Raw genomic sequence first — 12876 nt, 5'->3', positions numbered from 1 at the left:
ATCTAAAAAAATGTTCACTATATTTAAGATATTTAGAAATCTCTTACTTCAATAATACCTTTGAAGAAAATATCTCAAAGCACAAATACTCCTTTATTTAATGATGATAGCTAATTCCGCAGGCCACAGACTAAACGAGGTAAGTACTTTCCATGTACGGGATTACTCAAGTAATCACCCAACTCTCTGAGGCAGGTACCAAAATACCATTTTCCAAATGAGACCATGAGAAGCCACCACCCGTACCTGTCTCAGCTCTTCCAGCTAAGAGATGGTGGAGGCAAGATTCCAAGCAAGCTGGCTGCCTCCCAGGACAGACCACTAACCACAGCTGACAAAGCCTCTGGTGAGGAGCGAAGCGCCAACAAAGAAGGGGGGAACTGGCATACATAAAGCACGGTCCAGTGAACCAGAGTGGCAACACCCAAGCCGCTCTGCCTGAGGTTCGACTGTGAGGGTCCGTTAGCCAAGAGGACGTCAGAGCTCTCTGTTCACAAGCCCCACACCTGAGGTAGGAGGCCCAGCGGGGACACTGGTTGGCGTGCAAGAGAACAAACTACAGGTCAAATTCATTACAATGAATTCTAGTGCTATGAAAATCTCAGTGTGACAAAACGTGTACGATACTCATCCGATATTTTACTCCAACTGATTTTCTAAACCCTTGAAATCTGTCACAACAAAAAAATGTGCAGGTACATCCAAGATAATTACTGATACTTGTGGTAAGTCCTCGTTTACACCCAAAATACAGGTGAGTCTGCTCAGCTTTACCCATTTCCATCAAACCAATTCAAACTTTCCATAACAACATAAAAAGAAACCATCTGTCCTGTTCATTACTCCGCACCTTCTGCAAATCAACTTCACTTGCAAGTGAATCTTTAGGAATCCTAGAGCACCGAACTCACAGAAAGGCAGGAGAAAACACACACCTCAAAGACCCACACGGGGACACATAGGGTGCAAGTCTGCTGCTCTAAGAAATGCCGCCCGGCAGCGGCAACGCCAGCCCACAGTGCCAGGCAGGGGAGGCGCACTGAGGCCGGCCCACTGACTTACCCTCGCTGGCGTTTTCTTTGAGCTGCTCTTCATACTCCTGCATTGCCGACACACAGCTGTTGTGAATCAGTTCGCCCAGGCGCTTCAGATCCGCCACTGACTTATCAACTAGCTCAGCATCGCGTGCTATGCACTCCAGCCTGAGGACACACAAACACAGGGATACTTCAAGGCCCTGTGCCCACTCTTCTGCTGTCACATGAAACACCCCTGGGTCTCATGTAAGCTTGGTCCTGCATTCTACATTCGTATTTCCCTACATTCCTTAATCGACAAGAAGCCTGCGGCACTGACTGAGGGCTAAAGGACTCCTTTTCCATCATAAAGAATTGTGCCTTGGAATAGTCCAATTTCAAAAGGCAGGGATTCAGCAATCCGCTAACTAAATGGGCCGTCCGATAAAGGCAGCAGGGTAGTGCCTGCGAACAGTGTGGCACCAGTCTGCTTCTGTTGTGCCCACTTTCCTTTCTCCAGCCTCTTTCATTCATCACACTGTTCCCAGCAGCAAAGTACAGTTACTTCTACAACGTTTTTGATCTTTAAGTCATATGCAGCATGTCAATGGATACACTGCCTAAAAATTAGGCTGTCAAAAGGTGCCAGACCTTAAATGGAAATAGTATCAAAAGAACACCCCAAAACAAAACAAAAAACTCCTGCTATAAATAAAAGAGAGGCAGGCCCTGGCTGGCGTAGCTCAGGGCACTGAGCTCGGGCTGCAAACCAAAGTGTCGCAGGTTCGATTCCCAGTCAGGGAACATGCCTGGGTTGCAGGCCACAGCCCCCAGCAACTGCACATTGATGTTTCTCTCTCTCTCTCTCCCCCTCCCTTCCCTCTCTAAAAATAAAAATAAATAAAATCTTAAAAAAAATAAAAAATAAAAGAGAGGCAGATAAAGAACTATTACTAAGCTTACCGTTCAAGGGGGAGACCAAACTTCTTATATGCCTTGATGAACCTAAAGAGATGAGCAAAAAAGCTCATTAAAAAGAGAGACTTGGGCTACACGAATGCAAACATATCCGGTGTTATAATATATATACCAGTGCGCCACGTAAACTGTCAAAAACACACTGGGCCCAGTCCTTGCAGCAGGCCCTGAATGAATGGGCGCCGAATGCCTCCGCAGATGGCCAACTTAAAATGCTGCGTGCTGGCAGTCTGTTCAAACTCAAGAGCCGCTCTATTCTCATGACTGATGGTGAAACTGCTTAGGGACCTAACTGAGGACAGTGATTTAACTCTGATGGTACCCATTTTAGAAGGTATATGTTCATTTGGTACATCCTTCAATCACCACAGCTCTGGAGATAAAAATCCCCAAATAGCTGGTCAGTGCAGTCCACTGCTGTTACTTTCAATTCCATACTGCGATATTTTTCAGTATTTTCCAGTCCATGATACAACTATGAGATTTTTAGGACTGCCTCAAATATTTTGGGGAATGAGACAAAGTAAAATAAATACATGACTTAAAGCTTCTTAGGCAAAATTCTTTTGGAAACTGTGCTGACTCCTGCCCAACCTTACCTCCAACCAAAACTCCAACCTGCCTTTCCACAGGTCTCTGCCCTAAACCACACGGTCTGCCCATCTGCTGCCCTCCCTGCAACTAACCAGCACTGCCAATGAAAAGCAAGATGTGACAACACACCAAGGGCCTCGCTGTGGCCTGACATGCCAACCACTCAACTAGGTGACAGAATCAGAAGAGATATTATGGGGAAAAAACTGGAAACAGGGCATGGTGAGTGAAGAAAGTGGGAATAAACGTAACAATAGCTAAGAAACACTAAGAAAGGGACAGTGTGGATACAGGGATTAGGAAAGTATGACACATGAAAGTGAACCTGGGGATTAGTCCTCAAGTCTTCATTCCTCCTTGATATATACACTGAAACATTTTACATCTGAAATAATATGACATTTAGGATTTACTTCAAAATAACACTGAGATGGAGAAGCACCTCTGGACCAGTGCACGGCTGTCTCTCCTGCCCTTCCCGGAGCGTCAGGGGTCCAATCAGCCCCCAGCTGAAGGTGTGCCCTTCCCACCAAGGCCAAGTGAAGGGGGGCCTCCACCAACCTGCGGATCTCTGCGTCCGTAAATCCCTCTACAAGGTCCTTCCGCACACTCCGGGGGCGCCCTCTGCGCTTTGGCTTCTTGTCATCATCGGAGTCATCCGTCTCACTCTCAGAGGCAGAGGACCTCTGGGCCTGCCTCTTGGACTCAGCATCAGAGTCACTGTCATTTGTCTGAGCCTGGAAGGGCAAAGTCGCATTGGAGCACATGCCAGGTCTGAGAGGTCTAAACACTAAGACCAGACTCTCGTGATTCTTCGGGACGCAAAGCTCCCATCGCATCAGACATTTTCATTGAGAAATAAGGAGGCAGATGCCATGCAATGAAGACCTGACTGGGACGTCACGCTTCCAGAGAAGTGCGAATTCTCCGTCCCAAGAAGTAAACCAGAATAAAAGTACTTGGACTGTAGGTTTACGTTGACTTCTTTGGACAAGTTACTTCTCTGTGTCTTTGCTTGCTATTTGTAAAATGGGGAGTATAGCATCTACAATCAGGGTTTTAATAAAGATCAAATGAATCAGGAACTGTAAATGCACTAGCTTATGCCTGGCACATAGTGAGTACTCAGTAAACAGTAGCTGCCATTACCTTATACTTATTTACTGAGATCTTAGACAAACTCAAGTCTCTTATCTCCAACAAACTGGGTAGTAACTGCCTACTGCGATGTCATTGTAAAAATCAGATTTGACAGGGCCTGTGGTGGTGCTTACAAGTCCAGTTCTATGATGTTTTGTAAGTATTTACACCAGGTGACAGAAACAAACACTAAAGGCAAAAACAGGTTTGTCACTGAGAAACAAATTATTATGATTACTGGTTCTAATCCCAACAGCAAAATGCAAACTCTGTCCAACTAATCTCTGCGCTTAGTACCCGTTCTGCTGGTACATAAAGAGGTAACGTGCAGCAGTGAAATGCCTCCCAGGGGTGCTCCCAGGCCCTGGGCACTGTCCCCTGTTCCTCTGCTGGGTTCCCAAGACCCTGCCCCAGAACCCTCTGGGTCTGGGCAGCAATGCAAGGCCCCTTCCTTGAACAATCAGCCCTTCTGCAGCAGGCAGAGCCTAAGAGTAGGGACGTATCTTTCATCTCACTTGGTCACCTTTTTAGTGGAACTCCGAATTCGAGGCAACATGTAAATTTCTTCCAGCTCCTTCTGCCGCTCCTCCTCCTCAACTCTCTTTCTTTGCTCCTCCGGAATGATCTCATCCCAGTCCTTGTGAGGACGCTCTTCCAGCTCTTCCTCATCTTCCATGGTGGCGAAATTGGCAACCTAGACACAGACAGACAACTGACATTTCCCTGTTCCCCAAATGCCATCTACTAAAACACCAACTCACACAGTGTTTTTAAGCTAAGTACGTTGCTATGAAAAATAAGGCAGGGGCCTGTGATATTACATAATCAAAGAATCTATTTTCTACTAATCTTTCCCTTATCCCCCCCAGAAATCAACTTTCCAAATCCTCAAGTTCATCAGCAATTTTACCAAAAATGTAGGGAAACAGATATAAAGATATAAATTGCCTTATAAAAGTTTTATTAAAACACATGCTGTTAATACAGATGATTACAGAACTGTACATCTGAAACCCATATATAATTTTAGTAACCAATGTTACCCTCCAATAAATTCAATTACAAAAGAAATATACGTTGTTAAATCATACAATTTCTAATATGCAAGCTAAAACTTTTATATCTAGTCAGACTACCTAACAGTAATCCATTATTAACTTACACTTCTATAAATTATAAATTGCTACTTAATAGAACTCACTGGAGGCAATGCATAACTCACAGCACTAGCTACCATCTAGCCAACCAGTTCCCTTCTTCCTTTTTATCAAACATACAGAGGCTGAAGTTATGCAATAACTCACATGCTCAAAAATGCCTTTCATACAGTCTCAGACCCGGCTACACAGAGACGCGCACCAGCTCTGGCCAGCCTCTGAGCCGCGGCGGACAGCCCCAGGCCAGGGCTCCACACTCCTTCTCTTCCTTCCCACCTGGACTTTACAACTATACCAAAGTATTGTGCAAGAGGGGTGTCCGAGTTTCCATTCCTCAAAGTCACTCGGGACTGACAGTGTGGTCAGAACTTTGGCTTTCAGCCAAAATTAACTCTAACTTGGAACATGGATGTCAAGGTCTTCACAGTCAGATTTTAAAATTCCATGACGGACAAGAGGTGTTATTTCTGAGATTAAAAATTTAACATTTCTGTTTTATATATAAAAGGAACCATCTGACCAATCTCTTAAATTAAGCACTGTCTGTAATTACTTTAGGTCTGACTCTTAACACAGCCCGATGAAAATGGTAACAAATGCTATAAATATCAATATTGCATATACCTATGTTTATGGTTCATGCAGGTGGGAATTGAACTTTTTCAAAGCTGGCATGGTGGGTAAGGGCTAGACCACCTGCCTAAGAAGTAGTCCCAACTCCACGTATGTGTGACCTTAGAAAATCTACTTAGCCCCTCTGTGTCATAGTCTCCTCATCTGTAAATGAAGATAATTCATCTACTGTTGTAAGAGTTAATATATGGGGAGCATTTAAAACAGGGCTCAAAGTACAGAAAGAGCTTCACAAGTATTGGTTATTATTACTTAAGAAAATGGAGATCTTATTTATCTCAAAAAACACTTGCTGTGTTTCCAACATGTCAAAAAATGGTAACAAAAAGATTATTGGGAAAAATGGACTCAGTGAAGCACTCCAGAAAAAGCAATGAAAAGACTCCTCCTTCAATAACAACACTTGACCAGGTGCTGAAACGTAATTGCCAAAAGGGCCCTGGAGGCAAGAATCACCAGTCATGTGACTTCTGATCAATCTGCAGTATGCAGAAATTTTTACACCTCAACACTCACACAACATTCTGACCAAGGCCACATCATAAAGATCACTTCCGTTTAAGAAAGGAGCAACTCCTCGTTGAGAAAGGAGCAGTACTCACAGAAATGGAATACAGCTGAAACACCAATAATTCATCTCCACCCTCGGACACATGAACTCTGAAACCAGAGCTCTTTGATCCACTTCCTCCCCGTTCTTCCATGAGACAACTTCTACCTGTGGCCAACCTTGACCTCATTACATACTGCTTCCTTCCAAACCCTGCACCCGCTTCTCCCTCAATCCTAGTGGGTCTCCCACACTTAACCATCACTGCACTGTACCTGGCTTCTCTAACCGGCATGAAACTAAGCCATGGTCCATCCTTTAGCTACGTTCCCACTTAAAACTGGGAAGCCTTTGCCGCTTTGGCTCTCCTCCGCCTCCCGAGCCAATCTCCTACCACCCTGGTATCGCCAACCGATCCAGTTTCTCTGACCTCGAGGACTGGCAGAGAAAGTCATACGAGCCAGGTGACCGGCTCCAACTGAAGCCCTATTTTCTAAATTCAGCGCTACTCCCTATCAAGTTCCTCCCCGTAACCCCTGGCCCCACCCATGGCTGTCCCAAATCTTTTCCACTTCTCAGCAAACACCTCACTTATTTCGCTGGTACTTAAGTTCGCCAAATGGAACTCCCATGTCTCTCCCTCAAGCGCACTTTCATTTTTCTTTCAAAGGCCAACTCCTTCATCTGTGCCTTTGATTATAAACCTTCCAGTCTCCTCTTGAGGCAACGTGTCCTCAAGTTTTCCTTCTTCCCTGAGAACCTTCAATAGCTCCTACTCTCAAATCCCTTCCTCAACCTAGAAACATGGTAACAGGTTTTTAGAAAACCTTGTCTTGCTTGAGCCTTCTGTCATATAAATTACCTTCACTCTACTCTTCACTAGTTGTTTACAACTCAGTGCTGGTGCCCAGCTTCTGCATTCAGTCCTTGATCTTATTTAATTTTCTGTTATATCAGATACCACTGGCCATCCTGTGATGACCCTTAAAAAAAAAAATCTCACCAAGTCATCAAGAGCCTCCTGTCACCTTCTGTTTTTGTACCTTTGACCTCTTTGTCATCTGACTCCATTAATGTCTCTCTCCCACGAGCCTTCCACCCCCCCAGTCACCACCTATCCCATGACATCATATCCTCAGCCCTCTCCCCAGATGTCTCTTCCTCCACCCACTGACCTCAGTGGTTACCTGCAGGGGAGGACGAGAGATTCCATACTGAGAACACGCTCGGAACTCCAGAGCATGATTCTGGGGACATGAGTCAGTTCGAGTAAAGGGAAGAGCAGAGTGTACCCTGTGCCCAGCAAGTGCCATGGGCATCAGCTATTATTGGTTAATGAGTCAATGAGAAGGGCTTCCTCCCACGACGGCTTTCATACCTTAAATTGTGACAGGAGCTCATCTGTCGCACTAGTTGACACTTCGTTCTCCCTGGTTTCAGCCAAGCGCAAAATTTCATCTATATCCATTTCCTAAGAGAAGAACAGCAATACAGCTAAGGTAACAAGGCGACGGTAGTCAGCATGCACTGAAATGTCTGATGCAAATAAGTCAGTTCTCTTTTCTCATGTTCCATTTCTACCTTTCTCTTACTGACCCAGTTTTACACTGTTTTCATTTAATATTTCAAACTATCATTCATACAAACAATTAGGTGATACTTCAGAAAATACAAGAAATAAAACTAGAAAAAAAAGCCAAAGGAAATCTTCAAGTGCTTTCCTCATTTTTTTCTTATTGAATTTATTAAGAGCTTAGAGCTTTATTGTAAAAATCGAAAACAAAAAACCTACGTCTTTGAAATAATTACTGCTTCTTTACAGAAGGCTGTTTAACACGGACTGGGAAATCTGCTTCCAAAAACCTCTCTCTCACAAACGATCCTTGTCAAAACACATTGTTCCCTCACTGTTAATTACCTGAGGCTCCGACTCCTCCCCTTCAAGTTCTTTGAAAAGATCCTCTGCTCCAAATTTCAGAATAGCTGTCAGCTCTTCTTTATTAAAAGGATTTGAACTGTGAAAGTAAAATGCAGTTGTAATCCCTTAGGATATCAAGTAACCTCTGTGGAGTTCTACTTTGTATCTGTCATTCATTAGGGGGTCAAATTACTGGTGAAAATATAAATTCTGTCATAAGAAAAATGATCCTCAAATATCTTATTTTTATCCACAGGATGTGTGGGAACTCTGACCCAGGAAAAGACTAGAAATCAATTCTCCTCCTGTTGGCTCATCTATTACATGATTAAACGAGACAGGTAATTAGCAACATGAAGTAAGGAAAGTCTGCCTCTGTCCTTTGACTCAGAATGTTACCATTCATTCACCAAGAATTTTCAACCTGCTCACCTCTGGTCCAAAATAAGAGAACCAAGCTTCTACCTAGATTGCTCTACAGTGGAAAATCATCTGAAAATATCCTGTTCATGAAAAGCTCACTTGACTCCACCTATATCAAAGCTACAAAGACCAGCAGAGAACACACTCAGCAATTTGGTCAAAATGTAAATTCTTTAAGAGAAATAGTTGTGCTTTCAAATAAAGATCGTAACTACCTTCCTTTTGTTTCGGTAGGAAAGATAACAATTTCCACACAAACATTTTTACCCACAGTAAGAAAACAGCTGCCAATTCAATCTGGTGAAAAGTTCAAGGCAACAGTATGCCAGGATGAAGCTGCTGTGTCATGTGTCACATGCGGAGCCAATCGCACGAGGCCAGAGAAGGACAGGAAAGAGAGAGTGAGCAAGATGGAGAGGAGGAGAGGGCAAAAGCACACATATGCAAAGGGTTGATAAGGAAAAGAAATAGGGAAAACAAAATAAAATAAAAAGGCTATCTTCTTGCAGTCTTAGTCGTTTCCAGATAAGTAAAGGCCTCTAACATCTGTTGTACAAAGTCCTATTAGAAGAATGAATGATACACCAAATGTTGATGTAAAATCAGCCTGACTCCGCTGCCTCCCATCCCTTTGGCACTCACTTGGACCTTCCCGAGTTGTTTTCCAGGACCGTCCGGCCAGTGGTGTCCATGCGCTGAATCACCAGATGGTCCAATACCATCTTCTTTTTGGCCCGTTCTATGATCTCTTCCTCCACGGTCCCCTTTGTAACCAGGCGGTAAATATTTACCTGTAGGAAAAAGAAATGTTAGACTTATGCCCGATCACACCAAAAAATGAAGTTACACCTGTCTAAAACCAGGAGGGGAAATGAAAGATCTATTCTCTAGCACCATAAAATGACTGTAAGCTACCCACCCAAGCAGACAGCTTAAACAGATGCACTATTTTTACTCTCTGCAGCAGGTTACACTTTAAATAAGACTGCCTTCAAGGAATTATGATAGCCTTGTTCTAGAAATAAAAAATCTTGCTAAAACAATCCATTTCACAAAAACTGGATCTTTGGCCGAGTATGAAACTTACGAGTTACCCAATACTAAAGCAAACTTTGAAATTCATATACAAAGGAAATAAGTATATATTTTTCCCACATTCCTTAGAGCTAGAATTGGTCACATATAATAAAAACACACCATGTTGAACGATGCTAAAGAGAATATTTAACAACTTTTCCATACTAAAATAGATGGAAATTTTCAGTTCTTGGTCAATTCATCATTTATCTCTCTTTGAGTAAACCAGAAAGTCACCGGTGACATACTTTTTAAACAGCAAAAGAGAAGCGTTCCTTAATAGGCTCATCTTGGCCCCAATGACAGCTTCTCTGCACTAATTAACAACAACAAAAATCTTCCCTTGGGAAATGAAGATGAACAGGAAAAAGTCAATTCACAAAACATCCCGAAAGGCCTAAGGAACTCCTCTCCCCGCCCCCCCAAGACATATCCAGAAGCCTCTCCCCACTGACCTGCTTCTTCTGACCAATCCTGTGGGCTCGGGCTTGTGCCTGCAAGTCGTTCTGGGGGTTCCAGTCAGAGTCAAAGATGACGACTGTGTCCGCTGAAGCCAAATTGATTCCCAGGCCACCAGCCCTTGTCGAGAGCAGGAAACAGAAGTCCTGTACACAATGCAATATACTACTTTATGCAGTGGCCTTCTCAGAAACAGTTTCACAGTCCAATAAGCCCTTACACCTGGAAACCCCTGCAGGTGTGAAGAAAAGTGAGATATGATGGACAAACTTTATGGAGGCTACAAGAATGTCAGGGACTTGACGGACGGCAGGGTGAATTTTCATTCAATTAGGAGGTAAGAGTCAGTACAACGAACTAGGAGTAAGGTAGGATCTGATAAGGCAATAGCAGCAAAACATTTATGTTCGCACCTGGCTAAAACTAGCATACAAGCAGTAACAAAAACTAGACAAACGTAATTATCAAGTGGCCTAGACGCTGACTTTCCACGGGGAGATCGATTGTGCCATGTAAGGCAGTCATGATAAACAAGGACCCTGTTCTGTAAACATCCCTCCATCTGTCAGGCTGGGGAGGACACAGAAACGGCGCACTCCGAGGCCACGTGACGGGACTGGTGAGAAGCAGGGCAGCCTCCATCCCCGCAGGACATGCGCGGAGAAACCAGAGCCGGTGTGGCCCGAGAGCTGCGTGTGCGGAAGGCCTAGGCACTGCTGGCACACTCCAGGGTTCACACCAGTGACAACAGAGACTGGGCGGGCACAGTACACCTGCCCATGTCTCAGTGCTCAGAAAAACACGGGCATGAGGCAGGAAGTAAACTATGTGAGCTAGATAAATAGAAGTCAGACTTCCATTTTCAGAGCATTTGATCATGTATGTCAAAGGTTGGCACAGAAGTAGCACTCAAAAACTGACAGTTCTGAGTTGTTGTCGTTGTTGTTTTTTAGTTTTTAGGGGTTTGTGGGTTTTTTTTAGTTTTTATTTTTAGAGAAAGGGAGAGGGAAGGAGAAAGAGAGCGAGAAACATTGATGTGAAAGAGAAACATCAATCAGTTGCATCTCACATACACCCCAACCAGGGACCAAACCCGCCACCCAGGCATACGCCCTCACTGGGAATTGAACCTGCAACTCTTTGCTCTGTGGGATGACGTCCAACCAACTGAGCCTGAGTTATGTTCTGATAAATGGGTACACATTCAATATACAAACATATGCATGACAAGGTCTCCATGTTCTAACTAGAGTCCCAGTGGCCAATGGCACGCCACAGAAATAAAAATGGAGACAGCTGTCTCCATTTTTGGAGAACGTTAAATAATTCCAGTAAAGAACTGATTAATGAGGATGTTGACGCACATGCTCTGTGATCCTTGGTAAAACACCAAGTGACACCAAAACGCTAAAGAAACCTACAGGTAAAGAGGACATTTCAGAATGAAATATCCAAAACTTAAAATCTGGGGTCTGACTGATCTCATTAGCCATTTTCAAAGTCTCTCTTTATCAAAGATAATATGAACTATAATAAGATGTTCTTTGTGTCCATTGTCAAATTGGCAAAGGTTAAAAATTATGCAATTCAAAGAAGCTAAGGGTGAAATATTGGAAATATTCATACGTAAACACTATGAATATCAATTATTTGGGGAAAGTAAATTAACAAAATGTATCAGAAACCTTTTTTAATTGTTCATATGCTGTTACCTAAATATCCGACAACAAAGTGGCTAAATAAGTAACGGTACAGGTATGAGAAAATATCAGAAATTAAAAAAATTTTAAATCTTTAATAACAAAGAAAAATGCTCAGCATATAATTTTTAATGAAAGGTGGTAACATTGTCCGAATCAGGTAAACATATAAAGAAATAAATGGTTTCACTCAGTATTAAAAGGAAATACACCCCAATGATAGGAATAAATAGCAAGTTGTCTCTGGAATGGGAGTTTTGCACAATTTCTTATTTGTGCCCTTTCCCATCTCCTAAATCTTCTACATGTGCATATATTTCCCCCAATGACTAAATAATTCTTTTTAAATTAAGTTAAAAAGACTCAAATTTGTAGAAAATGGTAGAGAACCTGTACTCTATATGTAGCCATGGGGCAGGGGGATCAATTGAGAACTAAGGAAAAAAAGGAATTTGGGCCTTTTTTCTGAGCAAACACGGTATGAACCACCCCACTCTCACTATTTTTTAAACTTGGAGCAGGGAACACGAAAACAATTTCGACAAATACTAACAGAAAAGCTAGCATTCACTGAGGGCTCACTGTGTGCCAGGCCATGTGCTCAGCGCTGAGCGTTGGCTACCGCATCTCCTCCTCGCAGCAGTGCCATGAAGGAGGTATTGGAATTACTGCAATTTTACGATGGAGGAGACAGGGAGGACCGACAGGAGGAACGGGAATGAGCTCGAGCTCAGTAATTCAGTTCCTCTTCTCCATAACTATTCGAGCCTTGGTTCTGAGCAGATTAGAGCCCCAAGCTCCTCAGGAACTAAAATTTCAGGCTAGAGAAGTCAGAAAACCACAGTTTAACTAGGACTACACGCAATTCCGGAGGTAGAAGGCATGCCAGTCTGGAGTATGAGACAGAAGTTAAGAGCGTGAAGCTCTTCAGAAAGCAGGAAGCCAAGTCTGTTCTGTTTATACAAAACAGTGGCCCAGACTTCTGAAGTTCTACCATTCTCTCCAGAGCACTTCTCAGTCCACTCTGGGTCTCTCCACAGCTTCCTTTCCCTCCACCAACAGCAAAGCTCTTCTCCCCACTTCCCTCCAACCCCACAGTTCTTTACAGTTTGATGTGCACCAATGACAACACTACCGTGGTTCCCAACTTGTCCTAAGTGGCTCTCCTGTATGTCTAAAAAGTGAAATACTCTGTAGCACCACATTCAAGCTGGATGCTACAGTAAATGTT

At 43.3% G+C, this 12876-nt stretch overlaps 1 protein-coding gene across 5 annotated transcripts in view; it reads right to left on the bottom strand.

The window, feature by feature from the left end:
- Positions 1–12876, bottom strand: part of CHD2 (chromodomain helicase DNA binding protein 2) — an 85203-nt gene that overhangs the window by 23968 nt on the left and 48359 nt on the right. For all 5 annotated transcript variants that reach the window (XM_045824718.1, XM_045824720.1, XM_045824715.1 and 2 more), the window contains 8 exons: positions 9942–10091; positions 9052–9200; positions 7987–8083; positions 7447–7539; positions 4252–4422; positions 3150–3325; positions 1980–2021; positions 1063–1202 (listed from right to left, as the gene is read on the bottom strand). In XM_045824718.1, the coding sequence (XP_045680674.1) occupies positions 1063–1202; positions 1980–2021; positions 3150–3325; positions 4252–4422; positions 7447–7539; positions 7987–8083; positions 9052–9200; positions 9942–10091 (1018 nt within the window). The remainder of the gene's footprint in view (positions 1–1062; positions 1203–1979; positions 2022–3149; positions 3326–4251; positions 4423–7446; positions 7540–7986; positions 8084–9051; positions 9201–9941; positions 10092–12876) is intronic.

This window comes from Phyllostomus hastatus, unplaced genomic scaffold (assembly GCF_019186645.2).
Source record: "Phyllostomus hastatus isolate PE091 unplaced genomic scaffold, TTU_PhHast_1.1 phas_scaffold_555, whole genome shotgun sequence".
Lineage (NCBI taxonomy): Eukaryota > Metazoa > Chordata > Mammalia > Chiroptera > Phyllostomidae > Phyllostomus > Phyllostomus hastatus.
This window is presented reverse-complemented; position numbering and strand designations above follow the sequence as displayed.